The sequence below is a fragment of the Ochotona princeps genome, chromosome 6, assembly GCF_030435755.1.
Source record: "Ochotona princeps isolate mOchPri1 chromosome 6, mOchPri1.hap1, whole genome shotgun sequence".
In the NCBI taxonomy this organism is placed as follows: domain Eukaryota; kingdom Metazoa; phylum Chordata; class Mammalia; order Lagomorpha; family Ochotonidae; genus Ochotona; species Ochotona princeps.
Window position 1 is genome coordinate 73105645 of NC_080837.1, and position 19394 is coordinate 73125038.

Consider the following 19394-nt stretch of genomic DNA (forward strand, 5'->3'; position numbering starts at 1 on the left):
AGTCAGGAGTGGAAGTCACAAAACCTGCTGAATCTCGGGAAAAAGGAACAATTTTCACCGATGGAGAAATTCTGCACGTAGCAGCCGCGCAGTGTGTGTCCGAGTAGTACTCACACTCGAGTTACTCAATAAGAAACACGAGCATACCCCCCTCAAAAATCAAACAAAAAATAAGGAGCCCTCCTTTCCTTTCTCTTTTCAAAAACCTCTTTTCCTTTCTCTTTAGGCTAGGAGGAGATGTTTCCTGCCTTTGTGGTCCCCACTTGGGTTTCGCCTACTCTCCCCAACACCTCACAGGATTCTGCACGAAATGAGAACGTTCAGAGCCCGAACGGGACTCGGGGCTCCGGCACCTGTCGGTTCTAGAAGCGCCTCCCGACCCCAACCCGCATCTCGGCTCCGCCTCCCTCCTGTCGCAAGGGCTAACCGGGCCTTCGCTGTCCAAACCCAACCGAACACACCCGTCCCCTTCTTGACCGGGAGGGGCTGAGCGGCCAGGCACCCGCTCCGGGCGCCCCGCTCCGGCCCGCAGCCCCAAAGACGCGCCCCTCGGCCTCGGGGGGCCCGGAGCACACACCCCGCCGCGCCCCTCGGCCCCCGCAGCCCGCAGCCCAGCGCCTCGGGCCCGGCCGCCCGCTCCGGGCCTGCCGACGCCCCCCGGAGCCGCGCGCCGGACCCCACCTCGAAGAGCTCGGCCGTCGTGGCCATCCCGGCCGGCTGAGAGGCTCGGCCCGCGCTGCCCGCCGTCTTCCCTTCACATGCTGCGCCTCAGCGGCGCCGCGCACACGTTCCCCCGCTCGGCCTGGCGGCTCGGCGGCTCGGGCTCCGGGCCGCGGCGGGCTCCCGACTCCTTCCCCAGCCCAGAGCGGCCATGAAGCGAAGCCCCAGACGCCTGTCAGCTGCCTCCCGGCGCCGCCCGCGCCGCTCCCATTGTCACCGCCTCACACGCCGGAAGTGGAGCTGCGCGCCGCCCGGGAAGGCGGTCGGGAGGGGGCGGGCGAGCGACGCGGGCGGCGGGGCCCTCCGAGCTGGGCTGCGCGCTCGGGCGGCGGAGGAAGCGTGGGGCTCGCGGGCCACCGTCCCGGAAGTGGGCTGGACGAGGAAGAACGTCCCGGGGCGAGGGTCGTTGAGGGACTCAGGGCGGTTGGGAAGCTTCTACGAACGGGTTCTTAGAACCTTCCGCTGTGTCACCTGCCTGAGGGGGCTGGCGCTGTGTCCCTCCGAAGCCCACCGGTCTGGGGCGCGGCGGGTGGGGGTCCCTCGGAGGAAGCTGGTGCGCGCTGGCCACCTCGCTGAGGAGATGCGCTGAGGCCAGAGGCTGACCATGGCCCAGCGGGCCGTGTGGGTCATCAGGCACGAGCCGGGCACTCCGCCGTGTGGCTCCGTCAGGTTCTCCAGGTAACGGCCCTGAGGGGTGATGGGGCGGAGCGGGATGCGGAGGTGCCCCCCCCAGGAGGTCCCCGAAACGCCCAGCTGCAAAGTGGAGACGTAGGTGACCGCCAGCGCTGACCCTGGCAGTGCTTGCGAGAGGGCTGGTGCCCGACGCGGACTCGTGGCTTGTGTCTTCCACCCATACTAGTGTTCTTGTATCTTAAAATTCACTTGCTGAACGCCTCTTTCCATGGATAAAAATCACTCTAGGACGCTTTAGCTCAGAACCCTTGGTGGACCATATCAGATTGTCTTCGATTTCCAATGTTTGCTGGAAGAAAACATACAAAATTAAGTTACAATCCCCTTTTCTGAGGTGGGATGAGTGATCGGGTCCCACTTTTACAATTTGCCAGATTTTGTCCAAACGGCTCGGGTAAGGAGAATTCGTAAGATGAGAGTGATGGTCTGCTAAATGTACTTGGTCTGTTACCCACGCGGCCACTAACAGTTTTCCTTTGCTGAAAATTTAATTCTTTGAGGAAAGAGCTATAATGAGTGAACCAGGGTAGTGCAGTTGAGACTGAGTTGAAGTTTACATGAAAAGTGGTTGGTAAGATGAGTTTGAATAATTCTTCCTTTCTAACCTAGACGGTTACTGTTAGTGAGGACATCAGAGTTGGAGTTTGTAGAGTTTTGCTGAAGGAAACCAGACCCCAAGTTGGAGGGTCCTCATATTCTTCAGCCCATGGTTTATTAGCCTTATTTTATTTACGTATTCCCTGGTTTCCTGATTAAACAAGTCTCCTCCTTCTCACAGGAGCTCAGATCCGTTTGATGTGAGCCTTTTGTTTGTATTCCTGTGTGTATGTGTGTTTCAGGTGACAAAAGTAATAGGTCGATGTGACTTCATTTCCTTTTCTTTGCCCTGTTTTTGGACACACGTCGCCTTGCTTTGTGTGTATCTCGAGCACCACTGCCCAAAGCGTTTTCTAGGCTGATGGAGGAGAGGAAACGCCCCCCCCCCCCCCAGGGGCTAGGCTGTGCAGGCTCTAGACCCTGGCTCTGCCTCCCGGCGGGCTCCACAGTGTGTGTCCTCCGTGGGTGACCGCCCCCGCACAGCCCTCAGAACACTGCGCACCCCCAGACAGGTCCCTGCCGCACCCCCAAGCTTTCCCGTCTACTCACCCACCAGCAGGAAGCAGGGCTGCTGTCTCTCCATCCTTTCCCGAACACTTAGCCTGAGTTTTGCCAAAATGAGTCCTAGCCCTTGGTTTGCTCTCCACTGAATGGTGTTGTACTTTTCTTTGAAAGTTACCGTATTTCTCATGATTTGTAGGAGTTCCTTGTGTGTTCTTTACATTATTAGCACCATGTCAGGTTATTGTTATTGCACCTATTTTTTTTTAATTTATCACTGCCATGTGGCTTTAGGTTGCCCTTAAACAGATATCATTAATATTTATGCAAATAGTTAACATGAAATTTGGGTATTTTATTGCATTCTTTCACTGCTTCTATTTGCCAGAGAGTTCTTCCGGCATTCTCTTGTTTTACTTTCCTCATTTTATCTGTCCTTTAGGCCTTCAATCAGTCTATATTGCATCTGTGGATGCAGTGTTAAGTGGAGTCCCATTTTGTTTTGTGCCCTCCTTTGGGCCAGTTTTCCTGACCTCCTCTTCCAAGCAGTGTATTTGATCTTCATTGATTTGTGGAGCCGTTGATGCTGTTTGTTGTGGCCTCCACAGAAGCACCAGTCCGTTGGATTGTCTGCCCTGTGCCAGTAGCCATGCTGCTTTTACACCTGTGACTTTGTCACTTACCTTAGATCTTAGAGGTAGGGTTTATACTACTTAAGAGTAGCTTTCGGGTTGTTTTCCTACTGCACTCAATATTTTAGAAGACAAATGTAATTATGCTTGGTGAGCTTTCCAGCATCGGCAGAGGCACCAAGTTGGATTCAGATAACCCATCTGTCATTTGAATCCTGTGTCTTGAACAAACTAATTATTATTTTCCATGGTCTCACCTCTAAGGACAAGCAGTATGTGCCACAGCTTATCCATGGGTGAGGCTAAGGACAATGGCCATTATTAACATTTAATAAAGCAAATTAAATCTTATTTAAAGCAAATTGACAGATGCTAAATAGCATCAGCTGAAGTGTGACTTAGCTTGCCGCTGTACACCATAATTGTAGGGCTGTTCAAGGGCTGATTCCTATTTTAGAGAAAGGATAAAACAGTGACCAACACCATGGCAGAGCAGGCTGATCCTCCACTGCGGCACTGGCATCCCAGGTGGCCCCGGTTTGAGTCATGGCTGCTGCACTTCCAAATGGTCTGGGAAAGCAGGGGAGGACGGCCTGCAGCCTATGCCACTGCAGCCACGTGGGAAGCTGAAGAAGCTCCTGGCTCCCAGCTTGGGCTGGCCTCGATCCGGACGCTGCGACCCGATAGAAGAGCGCTCTCTTTCAGTTCCCCACCCCTCTCTGTAACTCTGACTTTCAAGCAAAATAAATCTTTTATTGAAAAAAAAGAAGAAGAAAATAAATATGAAATAACAGGTTGAATCATTTAGCAAAATCTATACTGAGCCTCTAATAAGGCATTGTGTAAGACTAACTTCTTATCTTTCTTTTCACCATGAAGTTTTTATCCATAAGAACTTTCTAGAATTATTCTAGAAATAGAGAATAGTACATTGGACTAGCGTTTAGTCCAAAGTTTTCTGTTATTCTTATTCAGAGACTTTGAGAAAGATGTGTCATTTACTTGCTGGCTCGTTACTCATGTGATATTTATTTTTTGCCCTTTCTCAATCAAGAAAGTACATCAGAATTAGAGAAAAAAAATTGTTTCAGTCAGCTATGCCATCAACTATTGGTAAAACTGGTTTGTATTCATCCCATTTTTTTGTAAGTAAGCTAGCTTACAGATGTTAGGTGGCTTATGCAAAGGCTCAAAGCTCGTGGAAGACCTTGTTCTCGACTTTGAAGTTAAGGAAAAGGGAAGGTGGAAAAGTGGTTTTTTAGAGATAGGAAAATGTGATTTAACAGGATCCTTTAAATAAGCAAAAGAGTCTTTTCTTGTGTTTTCAGAAAGGGGAAGGAGGGAGTAAATTAGAAGTTTATTCAGCCTGGAAACTCTCAGGTATTCATTTATTGGCTCACAGTGTCTTCCAGGCCTGTAGATGGAAGTCACTGTTACTAAAAGGATCTTCCGTGGTTTTGTAGGGTCGGCAAGAAGACTCAGTACCTTCTATTTACTGCAGGTTGAGTGGAAGAAAGCAGTTCATTTTAAAGTGCCATTTCAGCTTAGCTAACCCACAATGTTAGAGGGTTAAATCGAATGACGTCATTGGCCCTATGAAATCAGAAGGATAAAAATCCTTCCAAATGCATAAAGTGGTCCTGCGTCATGCTCCTGGTTTATCAGGAGGAAATCTGAGTGGCTGAAAAACAAAGATTTTGAATTAAAATCATGTCCTCTGTATATGTAAAAAGGAAATAACTGTTGAAGGAAGCATATTCAATAGTAAATAATGATACTTTATATTTTGTGATAACCCCAAACCTGAAAAGGTTGCTGTGGTAGTACTTAACATGTAATATAACATTTTAGGTTATTGACTTTTGTGGGAGCGTGTATGAATTTGTTATGTGTTTAATTGTTACTACTATTTACCCTGTGTTTTGGGTGTTTTTTAAAAATTCCTATTTTTTTTTAACCTGGAAAAATCATGTTTCTGTTTCCATAATACAGACGGTATCCGACTGTTGAAAAACGAGCCAGCATCCTCAACAGAGCAAGTTACGTGCCAATTCCTGAAGACGGGCCCTTTCTCAGAGCATTACTGTTCGAACTTAGGTTACTGGATGACGATAAGGCCTTCGTGCAGAGTCGCGATAGCTGTTCACACGTCAATAAAACCTCCATCTATGGACTCCCCGTAGGAGGTGAAGAACTCTGGCCAGTGGTTGCTTTTCTGCAGAATAGCATGATATATGCTTGTGTTCCACTGGTTGAACAAGCTCTGTGCCCTCGTCCACCGTTGATTAGCATTAGCGGGATTTCACAAGGCTTGGAACTGCTTTTTGGGATACAGGATTTTCTTTCCTCAGGTCAAAAAAATGACACGGACCTAAATACGAAATTGAGCCAGTTGCCTGACTTGCTGCTACAGACTTGCCCGTTTGGCACTGTATTAGATGCCAACTTACAAAACTTACTGGATAATGTTAGCTTGACTTCTGTGACTCAGCCACAGAAACAGCCAGCCTGGAGAGCTGGAACATACAAAGGAAAACCACAAGTTTCAGTTTCTATCACTGAGAAGATAAAATCCATGCAATATGGGAAACAAGATATAGCCGACACTTGGCAAGTTGTGGGAGTGGTCACATGCAAGGTGAGATCCTCTGGCATTTGCTTTACACTACCGCTTGGTAGGCGTGAAGAAAAGTCACAGTTGCTGACTGTGTTTAACATTGTTGGATTATACTCCTACTTTAAATCTTCAGCAGCATTGATTAGGTGTTAGTCATGTAAAATTTTCTCCTTTTGCATTCCTTGCCCATTAAATTAGTTGTCGGTTCCTGAATTGTCCCATTAATTCCAGGATGCGCATAAATTGTAGTCATAGTCTGTGTGGGTCAGAATTCCAGGAGCAGCCTAGCTGGCGATTTGGAGGGTTGAGTCTCTTATAAGGTGCAGTCTGAATGTGTTGTGGCTAATAGTTATCTGATGGCTTGACTGGGGCCGGAGCGTGAAAAGTTACCCCTACCCATGGTGGATTGGTTCCAGAACCCTCCTGAGATACCAAAAACTTGGATATTTTTCTTGCGTATAGCCTGTGTACATTTTCCCATATACTCTAAGTCACCTCAAAGTTCCTTTTAATACCTAATACACTGTTAATGGTTTATAAATTGTTAATGTGGTATATATTGCTATTATACTATTAGGCAAAGAAAAAACTCAAGCCCCCCAAATATGGTCTTAGTGTTCAGTGTAGACAATTTTTTCACTGAATATTTCGGTCCAGTGTTGCTTGCTGATGCACAGCATTCACCCTCAGATGCCAAGGCCACCCATACTTGCAACACAACGTACAGGATGGCAAAGGTTGGTACTGGTGATCATAGGGAAGCCTCCATTCCTTACCATGTGGACCTGCCAACAGGCTGGCCAAGTGTCCTCACAGTTAGCTGACTGGCTTCCCTCCATTTGAATGGTCTGCAAGAGAAAAAGAAATAACCTTTACGTTTTGTTACTTGACTGGAAACTCACGCAGCATCATTTCCGCTACTTTCTGTTCCATCCAAGCAAGTCACCAAAACCACATTTATGGGGCATGAGTTCAGTGCTCCTTGCAGAGTACTAGCAATTTGTGGCACACTGAAATCACTCTACGTATTTTCCATTCTCTCTTGGAGGAGTGGAACAGGCAAGTCTGACAGGATACCTAAGATCATTTTGAAGGACCCTTGTTTTATTCAAACAAGTTAATAGATTACTGTAGGATTCTTTGGTTTAAGGTTTGGAAATAGGAGGAAAATGAAGGGAAGTCCTAATACACTTAGCAAGGATTAGTGCTGTGTTGACTAATGGTCCAAAACTAAAATCTGCTGAGCAAACTTCCTTTGTAACCTGATAATACTCTTAGATGTGTTTGTTTTTCTGATATCTTCCTTTAGTCTCTACATTATTGAATATAAACTTTTTATACATAAAACTTACTTTATGAAGCCCATGGATAACAGTAAATTTGAAGAAAAAAGAAATAGAACAGCAGTTATAGGGAAATCGGATTAAGTGACACTAAAAGTTTTCTGTCTCTTAAATTCACATCTGTCGTGGTCGGAAAGACATTCTATTTATAAAAGGCCCCAGAGTTTTCATAGATTATATCATTCAGAAATCTTAAAGTAGTTTCACATTTTTTCCCCTGTAAGTTCAGTAAGGTGAAGCAGGATAATTTACCATTATTGGTCATTTTTCATTCATCGGCAACACATGTTGTATAATATAATATCAATATACTATTTAAATGTCTCAGTTCATTGACAGGTGGACTTAAATATTTATTGTTTATGGAATTTTGGGTTTTAGTTCTCAATTTTAGTCTTGGATCAGATTACCATGATGGAAAACTTTTTTTTAGAAACTTTCTCCTTAAAAACATATATATATATACATATATATGGCTGCATAGTGGCTCAGTTTTTAAAACACTCGTCTGCTCCACTTTCGATCCAGACCCATGCTAATGCACTTGAAAACAACAGAAAATGACACATGTCTTTGGCCCCTACCACTCACATAGGATACCTGGGTAGAGTTCCATGCCCTTGACTTGGACCTGGCACAGTCCTGGGTGTTGTGGCTATGGGAGAGTCACCGTCTCTGTCTCTCTGTCGTTGCCGAAAGTCCATCCTGGAGGGCGGGATGTCGCGTTTTTGGCTGTTCTGTAGTCTACACACTAAGTACTAAGGTTCTAAGTAAATTGCTTAACTATTTGCGAAACATTTAAGTACTTCATTAATTTAATATTTAAAGGAGTGTCCCTGTGATGCTCATTATAAATGGAAATCTGATTATCTTCATTTTATCTTAGCCTTGAGAAACAGAAGCCAGTAGACTGAGGTTTTCATCTTCGCTCTCACTACCTCTAACGTCTATGTCTGGAAGAAAGGTTATGATTCTTTTCTCTCTCTCTCTCTTTTTTTTTTTTTTTTTTTTTTTGTTGTGGCCAGTTGAGTGAACTAGCAGATGGATTATCTTGCTGTCTCTCCTTCTCTGTAAATCTGCTTTTCCGGTAAAAATAAATAAAAATCTTTTTTAAAAATTGCGTTGTTAGAGATTGATTTGATAAGTGTAAACAGTATTGTTAAGTTTTAGTGATATTATTCATGTTTGCTTGTTTTACTGTCTCTGTAAGTATCTATCAAGACCAGAGATGTTGGTAACACCTGTTTGTGTTTCTATCGCAGTGTGATGTGGAAGGAGTCATGCCGAATGTAACTGTCAGCTTGAATCTCCCCACCAATGGGTCTCCGCTGCAGGACATTTTAGCTCATCCTTGTGTGACTTCTTTGGACTCTGCCGTGTTGACGTCTAGCAGTGTAGATGGAATGGATGATCCTGCATTTAGTGGACCTTACAAATTGCCATTCATTCCACCTCTGGAGTCATTCAACCTGTGCTACTATACTTCCCAGGTAAACAATCTTGGACAAGGTGAAACTTTGCTAATCTTTACAGATAACTGTGGGTAAGCAAATTATTCATATTCTTGTTTCAAATGAAAACTTTTTATGAGTTTATTTACCAGTTATTGAAGAATGAACATGGAAATTCAGTTCCCTTATCTCTGGTGACTGTCAGTGCTGTGCAGTTTGTGGTCATTGAATTATTTGTTTAATATTCCCTGGTAAAATATCCATGATCAGAGGATAGATTCTTGTATGATTTACTCATGGTTTTAACAATGAGTGTAAGATACCTCTAGTCCCAGGCAATCTTATTTACAAATATACAACATTACTTAAATGCAAGTATACATTACTGTATATAATATAGTACCATTACCACTGAGTAACGCTGTTTGTCAGACCATATTCTGGAGACTTTACATGCATTTTCTCTGGTACTTTGGAACAATTTTCAATTTTTATTATCCCCATTTTGTCTTAGAGAAGCTCAGTTATTTGCCTAAAGTCATATAACTGAGAAATGGCACAGCTTTAATTTAAATCCATGTCTTAAAGACTCCCAAAAGCCCAGCCTCTTTTATACTGTACTGTTTGTCTCTGTCCTGCTTATGAGTCAGCAAACTAAAAAAACAAAAGCCTGCTTAAGCTAACCTAAGGGGAATAAGCCGTTCTTTTTCAGTTTCTTTCTTTGCTTTCTCCTGACCTTACATCTCTTGAACTTGCACTGTATAAATAGAATTTGTCTGTGTCTTTCTTCACATATACCAAGAAGAATGAATCACTCTAGCCTGCAGTCATAATGACCAGTCTAATAATTTGCTGTGCCCGAGAGTGGGGAAGGTCACAGAATACAAAAGGAGCAGCAGGAGCTGTGGGCAGGAATGCAGCAAGCAGTCTGTTGAGTGACACTCTATGCTGCAAGTCAGAGAACCCAGAGGAAGGGAGTGTGTTCAAGCAAGAGCAGGAGCAGGAAGGTGCTGTCCACCCTTGTAAGGACATCTTCCTCATCTGTGGGAACAGAAAGCGATGCAAAAATCCTGCAGTTAACAAGGTGGAGGAATCCACCATGGGGGAGGGTTTGGGGAGGGGGTGGGGGGAATCCCAGTACCTATAAAACTTGTCACATAATACAATGTAATTAATAAATAAATTAAAAAAAAAAAAGAATCCTGCAGTTAGAATGATTGTAAATCTGTTACGGCTATTGTCAAAACAATAGTTACCCATTAGTCATTAAATCATATCTGTATATAATGAATAATATATGTATAATAGATATGTTTCACATTCAGGATATATAATATACAATATAATGTTTATAGTATCTAGTACTGCTGATATTTTATATCCACTATCCTGAAAAATATAAAGTTTGCTTATGTTTGTTTTCAGGTCCCTGTTCCACCAATTTTGGGATTTTATCAAATAAAGGAGGAAGACACACACCTAAAAATAACAGTTAATTTAAAACTTCATGAAAGTGTAAAAAACAGTTTTGAATTCTGTGAAGCTCATATACCTTTTTATAATAGGTAGGAATAAAATAATATGACAACATTATTTCAACCAACACTCGAACACTCTCATTGCCCCTAGTAAATTACTTATCTTTATTTTTTACTAGGGGATCTAAATAATCATATTCAAATAGATGTTAATTCTTTACTAAAACATAGTCATAAAAAGCATAAAAGTCACATCTTTAAATGCATCTTCATTTTTCTCAGTAAGCTTGTTAATGTATTACAAATTGAAGCCACCTTGGCTTTCACAGGCATGGTTTTATACAGGCTTTAATTCTAGCAATTTCTCTTACTCGTCAATCAAGCCCAAATTAAAACTACATAGTGAATTAGCCAGTTGCAATACATACTTTTTCATGAGTTTTACTTTCGCAGTTATTCTGTAGTATAATAATTTTTAAAGTATAACAAGATATGTAAAAAAAAATCAGTTTCCAGCATTATGCTAACTCACATGATGCATTAATATATCCTATATGATCTTGTAGTTTTGTGTTTAGCATCAGTAATGAAATTTGTATCACGTATCATCAAAAGTATTTATGTGGTTTCCAGTGTTTATTGATATTTAGTATTCATTATGCTGTTCTATTCTGCAAGTTGGAACTAAGATCTGCTTGTGTCGTGTTTAGTAGCAGTAGAAAGATGATAAGCCTCTTAAAACTGTTATATCTGATCTTTTTATTTTGTTAATATTTTGTCCCTTTCTCTTTTAAAGAGGTCCAATTACACATTTGGAATACAAAGTTAGCTTTGGCCAGCTTGAAGTATTTCGAGAGAAAGGCTTATTGGTTTGGATTATTGGTGAGCAGGGTTTTATTGATCTTTCTTCCTTCTTTCATTTGCTGTACTGTCTGCTTAATTTAGAAAATTTGATTGGTATATTTATGATTTTAGGCCAGAAGTTTCCCAAATCAATGGAAATCAGTCTTTCTGGAACTGTAACTTTTGGAGGCAGAAGCTCTGAGAAGCAACCACTTGACCCAGTTTGCATTGGAGGTACAGCATATTTAAAGGTAAATACATTTGAATGGCTCACCACATTAGAGCCCCTCCTTTGAATTTAAATGGCATATACTTGATTTTTAATGATCTCTAGCAGTTTTTTTGAAATTCTATTCTTTTTGTCTGGGCTAAAATTCTTTTTGAATTTATTCTCGTTCTTTAGTATTAGTCACTTGTCTATTTCACTTAAACATTTTCAGCAACTTGGGCTCTAACTCTTACTCGTCAGATTGAGACGCAGCCCTAGCCCTCTCAGAACTTTCCATGATGCGTGGCCGTGAGTGGAGGGTTGCTTTTGGTCTTCCAACAAGAGGGGATTAGGGTGGCCAAAGTATTCAGGGACAGCTTTCTCATGAAAATGAGGTTTAAGCTAATGAGGCCTTGGCAAACATGAATCTTGTTTTTTCAAGATTTATTTTTATCAGAAAGGCAGATACTCAGAGAGAAGGAGAGACAAAGATCTGCCATCCATTGCTTCACTCCATGAATGGCCACAGTAGCCAGAGCTGAGCTGATCCAAAGCCAGGAGCTTCTTCCAGGTCTCCCATAAGTGTACAGGGTCCCAAGGCTTTGCACCATCCTCCTCTGCTTTCCCAGGCCACAAGCAGGAAGCTGGATGGGAAATGGGGCAACCAGGACACAAACCCAAACCAGTGCCTTTATGGGATACTGGCACTTGAAGTCTGAGGATTAGCCAGTTGAGCCATCATGCTGACCCTGAAATTTACGTGCTTGATTGAGTTTCCTTCTATTTCCTCCTCTGTGAACCATGAGCCAAATCTTTTTTTAATTTTTTATTTTAATTTTTATTTTAATTCTGTATAGTCTGGGATTCCCCTTCCCCCAGATTCCACCTCCCGATTGATTTTTCCCATTTTGTCACACAGTACATTTCTTCATGAGGAGTTACAATTCCATCAGTCTGCTATTTAAGTGTGCCCTGACATTGCTGGTATAGACACTGTCAGTCCATCATCCCATTGTCTAGATACATCCAACACTTTCATTGGGAGTCCATCTTTTGTTTGGAAGTAGGGATGCATGTTGCATTGTGTCTTCACATCTGGATATGGTAGTCTCCATTACTCTACCACTGTACATTCCAGTTTGCATGATGGTTTCCTTAAGTCTGAGATTTTTTGTCTCTGACCTCTTTCTACTGTTGTGGGACACTTCAGTGAGCCTCCATGATCTCTGATTGAAATAACAGTCATGGACCTCTCTGCCTAATCTGTAGAGTAGCTATCACACTGGCCCTTGAGTTTGGAACTTTGAAGATTGACCAACTCTTGTTCAGGTGTAGAAACGGCTTAAAATGAAGAGGAGGGCCAGAGGCCAGAGTTGTGACACAATGGGTTAAACCATTGTTTGGAACGCTAGATCCATATGGACACCAGTTCAGGAGCTCCACTTCCTATCCCACTCCCTGCTATTGCACTTGGGAAAACAGAGAAGATGCCCAAGTCTTTGGGTTCCTGCGCCCATGTGGGAGACAGAGGAAGCTCCTGGCTCCTGGCTTTAGCCTGACCTAGCCCTGGCTGTTGGGAGTGATCCAACAGATGAAGGGTCTCTCTGCTTCTTTTTCTTTCTTACTTTTCTTTCTTTCTTTCTTTCTTTCTTTCTTTCTTTCTTTCTTTCTTTCTTTCTTTCTTTCTATCTATCTATCTATCTATCTATCTATCTTTCTTTGTAATGCTGCCTTTCAAGTAAATGAAAACTTTAAAAAAAATGAAGGAACCAGTGTTAGAATAGTAATTTGTATAATGCTGGACCCATAATTTATCTTTGTATCATAGAATGATTGAGTCTTTTATTTCTTTGGATGATATACTTTTTAAGTATAAAGTGGTCTTTCACAACATTACACTTTATGAATGTCAGTCTGGATTGAATGTGAAGAAGGTGAGTGAAAAAATAGAGGCAAAAAAATTTTATATTAGTATTCCAAATGAAAGGGGTGAGTTAATGGTTGTGACGCTGTCATGACCCCATCATGTCAGCAGAAAGAGAAAGGAAAAGCAAAGAAATGTTCTAAGAGCCATGATAAAAATAGAGCCTTAACTACTCATTAAATATGAGATAAGGAATAGGTATAAGTTGAACATACTGTTGTTAAAAAAATTTTAACAAACTAGATTTGGTGTACCAAGAAGATAGAGATGGTGTCAATTTCATTCATTTGTTGTCTTGTCTGCAGTGTCTAATCTATAAATATGTGCCAAATGGATGGATGTACTTAGAATAAAATATTGATGATAAGAAGTGTGGCTGGAGGGCGCGGGCTGTGGATCATCTCTATTGCTGTTAGTAACAGCCTGTCTCACCATAAGTCCAGTAATAACTGAGAACAGAATGGATAGAGTGGTGTTGGTGAGGTGCTTGGCACAGATCAAGCAGCTCGTAACAGCATCCTACGAAGTAACAAGTCTGATGCGAAGACAGATATGTGCATATGTACCACACAGTTTCGTATTTGTGAACTACAAAAGGTAAAAGCTTTGAAATTGTGTCAAGGGGAGAAATATGACCTTTCTTTTAAATTTTTATCAGATCACCACTTCAGTTTGGTATGTTCCTCTCTTTTTCCTAGCTTCATTTTAGGATCTTGGATTACACACTCACTGGCTGTTACGCGGATCAGCATTCTGTTCAAGTTTTTGCATCAGGAAAACCAAAAATAAGTACACGTGAGTTGTGTAGATTCAGACCAGCTTAATGGGATGAAAATGTTGTATAACTATTGTATAAAATTAAAATTAACAGAATTTAAAGATTAAAAATAATTCAAATCTAGTTTTCTTTAAATCTGGCCTGACCTCACCCGACAGAACAGTTTGTTAACTTTACATTGCTCTGTGCTGTTTCTTGTAAAATGCTCAGCTGAGCAGCAGTGGGAAGAATGAGCTTTAGCGTGAGGTTGGGTTTGTTCTGCGTTGCTTGTAATCGGCCCTTTTATTCAGAGTGACTCACAGGGCTTTGATATGGGCAGGCAAGGATTTGGGTCTGGCTCAGGCATTAACTGTGTATCTTTAAGGAAATTAGTGAACTTTTGAAGTTTTAATTTCCTGATCTATAATAATAGTATTATTTACCTCACAGTTATTCTGAAACTTAAGTAAGATTATGTCGACCAGGCATTTGCATGATACTTAGCATATAGTGAGATTCAGTGGAAGTTAGCAATAATGATTATTTAAAATGTAAATAATGTTTATCAATGTAATAGGCAATATTTAGCATCTTATTTCTTCTGCCAATGAAAAGGCAATAAGATGATTATTTCTTACCTTCAGTGACTTTATTGGTTGTGGGAAAACCTCTATGAGTTTTTATGCAAATAAATGAAGAAAATAGTCTATTCTGCTCAAAGATATATATGTGTGTGTGACAATAGAAAAGTAGCTAGAATGAAGTTGTTAAACTTAAGGCAAAATATTTTGCCTCATACGTTAAAATAAACTATTGTATTTAGATAAGAAGAGTCCTCATTAAAATTCTTAATATGATGATAATATATTTAAGTAATCTTTGCATGTTTATTTTCTTTTTAGTTGAAAGAGAAACCTTCCCCCCACTAGTGCGCTCCCCACATGCTCATGACAGCCAGAGCTGGCCAAGGCCAAAGGCAGGGATCTAGAGGTCATTGCTGGTCTCCCCTGAGCATCAAGGGCCCGAGGCCTTCATCTGCACCTGCTGGCTTCCAGGTGCAAATCAGCAGGAGGCTAGATCATAAAGCGAACAGCCGGGCCTGTGGAATGTGGGCATCCCTACCCGTGACAGAAACTATGGCACTGAGTCACAAAGTGCCGCCCCTCATATTTATTCTCATGCTGAGGACTAGGATGCCTGAAATAGGAAGAATAGGACAAGAATTGACCTCAGTATTTTAAAAAAATGTATGGAACTCAGGGCTACCGAATTGGTTGGCATAGAGTAGTAATGCAGCCTAAGTCAGTATTCTTTGCTTTCCTGTTTTTAATATGAAATGTATTGAATGAAAGTGCCCATATAAATTGATCACCGTGACAGGCGTCTTCTTACCTAAAGAAATGGTAGATTTGTCATAAAGGAGGGATATTTCATGCAAGCTCAAAGATGGATTATTCAATAACTGAAAAGCCTGTATTTTAATTTTTTTTATTTCCTTTTATGACACAGTTTCATAGGCTCTGGGATTCCCCCAACCCCTCCCATGTCCTCCCCCCATGTTGGATTCCTCCACATTGTTGCAGTAGTACAGTTCATATCCAGTCATGATTCCCTCATTGCAAGCATGTACCATGCATAAAGCCCAGCATCTTATTGTCCAGATAAGTTCAACAGTTTCATTGGGAGACCATCTCTGGTCTGAAAATAGAGCTGGCAGAATATCATCCCCTCCACTGAAAACTCACAACATCAACAACAATTTACAACATTATGGAGTTAATTGACATGGTATTGAGTGACTAATATATTAAAAAATGGAGGTTCTTAACCTCATCCTGTGACTACTTCATTGACATTTCAAATTTAGTTTATACACAACCAGCTGCTTTACACCTTAAGATGGTTATAGGGTATATTATTCAGCTGTCTCGTGTCTATTTTAATTTTTGTATTTAGCAGCTTATAGTATTAAAGCATGATTTTTACTGAACTTGGTGAATTTAGGATAGTTCAAACAGGCTTATAACTCTAGCAAGGCATATGTTAACGATTGGGGTGCAGAAAAGTTTTAGGAGGGGTGTGCAGAAAAATTTTCAATACCTTAGTCAGGAGTAACTAATCTTTGTGTCCTACCTATTAAGGTATATGTGAGTCCAAGCTGAACATTTCCTGTCTGTTCTAAGCTTTCTCTATCTAATTAATTAATTTGTGGGGGGTGGGGGGCTTCTGGAGAGACCCTGATGGTCATTGAAAGAGAGGATGGGGATCCAAAGTTGGAACTAAGTAAGGACCAGAGAAAGCTCCCGTCCCGAGTCCCGAAGGAAGTGTACTGTTCTTCTGTTTCAGAGGACCGCTCAGGGCTCCCAGCTGTTGTTCTGATGACATTAGATCCTGTGAGGAAGGATCTGGGCTTCTTCCATCCCATGTGGGAGTTCTGAAAGGAAATGGATGACCTCAGAGTTCTCAGCCTATAGGGGCATTTCATTTCCCAGTAGTCTACTTGGCAGTTGGGATATAGCCCTTGGTGCCTGTGCTGATAGTCCTAGTTGAGGATCCGGGAGTCTCCAGGGTTGGAATACAAGCCTCCTGTTGTCCTCCTGCTCCACTCTGGGGTCCCCACCTGCCCCGTGTACATGACCTCCTGTTAAGCAGCTGTCAGGATCGCTGCTGATTCCCACTGTTTGTTTTTATAGTTTTGCTAATATCTAGTGCAGATTCGTTTCTGCTGTCTATAAGTTACCTGTTATATTATTGTAATTTGCTTTTTTGAGAGGCAAAAAGGGAGAGTGAGAGAGAGAGAGAGATCCTTCCTATGTGGGGTGATTCTCTGGTTGCCCACAGTAGCTTCCAGCTGGCCTGGGGCCAGATCCATGAGCTGGGAATTGAACCCAGGTTTTCCCCATCCCAACCCCTATTTGTAAAGTGGTGAAAAACGAACAAAACCTTGGTAAAGTAGAATCAACGTGAGTGTCATACTACCTGAAAATGATTGTGTTCCACTGTTTCAAAAGATCGTGCCTACTTTTGTTAAATTTTTGCTGAGATATAATTTTTTTTGTTTCTTTTAGACCGGAAACTAATTTCTTCAGATTACTATATTTGGAATTGTAAAGCTCCTGCTCCAGTAACATATGGATCCTTGTTGCTATAATTTTCTCATATGTAGATGGGACTTACAATACTAGTAACATAGTTTAAATGATATCATAATTGGGGGATTTTTCCCCCAGATTCATGACCTGTGAATGAAAAATCATTGATTGATTTTTAATTAGAAAAATATTTTGACTTGATCTTTTTAGTCTGACATTTGTTACAGGACCATTTCCAAGGGCGATGTCGTTTTAATCTTGCACAGTGTCATTCACAACAGGGAGGAAGAGTGAATCACTTTGGCTCCTGCAGACTCCTCTGGGGCCATTATGCCCTGTACGTTCCTGCCCTGTCTCAGTGCAACAGACATTGCCAATCAATCGCAGCTCCTTCCTACACTGAGCCTTCCTGGGTTAGAGGTCTGGCTCCTTCTGAGTGCGGAGTTGGAGGCCGCTACTGCAGTAATTTGTGGAAGACATGCAAGACAGTGCTCAGCTCTTCCAACTTACGTACTGAGCTCTTGGTTCAGCATGTCAACTGCCGGAGACCCCCCAGCAGCCGATGGAGACAGTGGAGAACTATTCCTGTGCTGTCCTGCTCTTAGAACTCTTCTGTGCACTAATAAAGCACCTGCATCATTCTGCTTGTCCCCATGTTGGTCTGTGCGCTGCTGAAGCGCGCAGGCGTCCTTCTGTTTGGGGTGTTGGCCGCCACTCCAGACCCGTGTTGGAAGTGCGCTTGGGAACCTGCTGCAGCAGCGTGCTGGCCGGGCATCAGGAGGCGTGTTAAGATGGTTGGGACAATTTGTAACCATTTAATGTCTGCAAACAAGTTTTTTAAGATAAGTTGAGAGATAACCATTTCTTCACATTTTATGAAAGTAAAATTCCTTAATGAATGAATTCAAGTAAAACTTCAGAAGCTGTCCCATGGACTCATTTAAATCTGTTTTAGCCTCCTATAGTGTATTGTCTCTGTCACTTTCATTTTCTAACTACCACTCTATTGATCTCCCCTTGATCCCCTACCTTCCTCCGCACTGCATATCACCTTATGTTTTCAGAGATCATGTTCACTGTAAGTTACTGTACAAGGAAAAAATGAAATCTCAAGATCCTCAACGCTTAATTCATGGTAAGTTCTTTTGACAGAATAAAATTAGCAGCACCATTAAAAAATATGCATTATAGGTTAATATTCAATCCAGTTATATCTTGGGTTCCATGTTTTTAATGGATCTCCTAAAGAAAAGCTTAGAGAATTAGCTGCTAACTCCTTGAGCAATATAAGAATTTAAAGGGATAGTACATATGAATTTAGGATTTGCAATATGATTTTTTTTAAATTGAGATCAATTCTACTCATCGATTCTCATTTTCTACAGCTTACATCCCATAAGGTTCTATGTTCAAAATTATCCTAAGTAACAATAGACTCTGCCCAGGGGTTGAACTGGTTATTCTAGCTTAATCATAGATAATCCATAGTAAAATTTATTCCTTCACTATAAGAAAATATCATGCCTCCTAAATTTTTTTTTAATCTCTTGAGCACAAAGCTTAACATTTCACTTGTATTAATATTGACAGGACCATTTGGAGATCATAACAAAGACAGATAGGCATTATTCTGTTTAGAATAAGAAATTCAGGATAATCGTACCCTAAACAAAACCTGACCAGTGGTCTATAATGTGCTGTTTCTAGAAACCAGAGGAAAGCCTAGGAGTATTGGGAAAGCGTAAGGGTGGTGAAAAACCAGTTGCCATCTGCTGCCATTCTGGTCTAATGTGTAGCACAGAAGTGAACCAACTTGGGTTTTCATCCACTGAGATCATCTGGGTACGCTGCAATGCTTTTGATTTTCTCTAGAAACCTGTCACTTCAGGATCATTTCTGAAGACAAAGTCTGTTTTCCGTTTGGTAGGTGACCTGCTTAATGTTTTCTCTATGTCTGGGAACTCCTTAGTGTAATTAGCGACCTTTGAACTCCACAACTAATCCTGAGCTATTTTGTATTCCTTACTCATCTTTAAGGCTGGACCTTTCTTTTTCTTCAGAGTCCGCTGCCACAATTAAAGAAGAAACAGCTGCATTTCAAAGGGATTCCGATTCCAGAAGCTTAATCGTGATTGACATGTTCTTATTCTAAGCTATAAGACACTCTTAGAGTCCTTTCTTGGGTTAAAACTTCAATCATTTCTAAAAAATTATCTCACTATGGATTTTATTCATTTTCTTTGATAACTATTCTTTGCATTTTTTAACTTGAAAGATGCTTTTGCATTTGCAGTGAATATGAGCAACTACTTCCAGTGAAAGATTTGAATGGTGTCAGACCTACTCGACACAAAATTGCTAAATTCCTTTTTAGTGCCAAAATATGATTATGAAGTTGGATGTCTTTCAAATGGGCAGTTATTCTTCAGTAGACCCAAAAGGTTAAAAAAAAAAAAGGCGGGGGGCAGATGTCAGGATGAACAGTGGCTCATGGTTTTTTGGTGAAACCAGTTTTTTCTCCACTGTTTAGTAACAAGA

At 41.6% G+C, this 19394-nt stretch overlaps 2 protein-coding genes and 1 long non-coding RNA gene across 3 annotated transcripts in view; 2 read left to right on the forward strand and 1 right to left on the reverse strand.

Annotated features, from left to right (window-relative positions):
- Nucleotides 1-1101, reverse strand: part of EXOC5 (exocyst complex component 5) — a 45201-nt gene extending 44100 nt beyond the window's left edge. The window contains exon 1 of the mRNA XM_058666491.1: nt 682-1101. Coding sequence (XP_058522474.1) covers nt 682-708 — 27 coding nt within the window. The 5' untranslated portion in view covers nt 709-1101. The remainder of the gene's footprint in view (nt 1-681) is intronic.
- The window catches only part of LOC131480593 (uncharacterized), a 128299-nt gene that overhangs the window by 24808 nt on the left and 84097 nt on the right, over nt 1-19394 (forward strand). The window lies entirely within an intron of this gene.
- On the forward strand, nt 1171-17496 carry AP5M1 (adaptor related protein complex 5 subunit mu 1). Its single transcript, XM_058666492.1, has 8 exons — nt 1171-1398; nt 5136-5781; nt 8366-8593; nt 9980-10119; nt 10829-10914; nt 11008-11126; nt 13706-13802; nt 16833-17496. Exons 1-8 carry the CDS (start codon nt 1325-1327, stop codon nt 16913-16915), a joined length of 1473 nt encoding a protein of 490 aa, XP_058522475.1. The 5' UTR covers nt 1171-1324; the 3' UTR covers nt 16916-17496.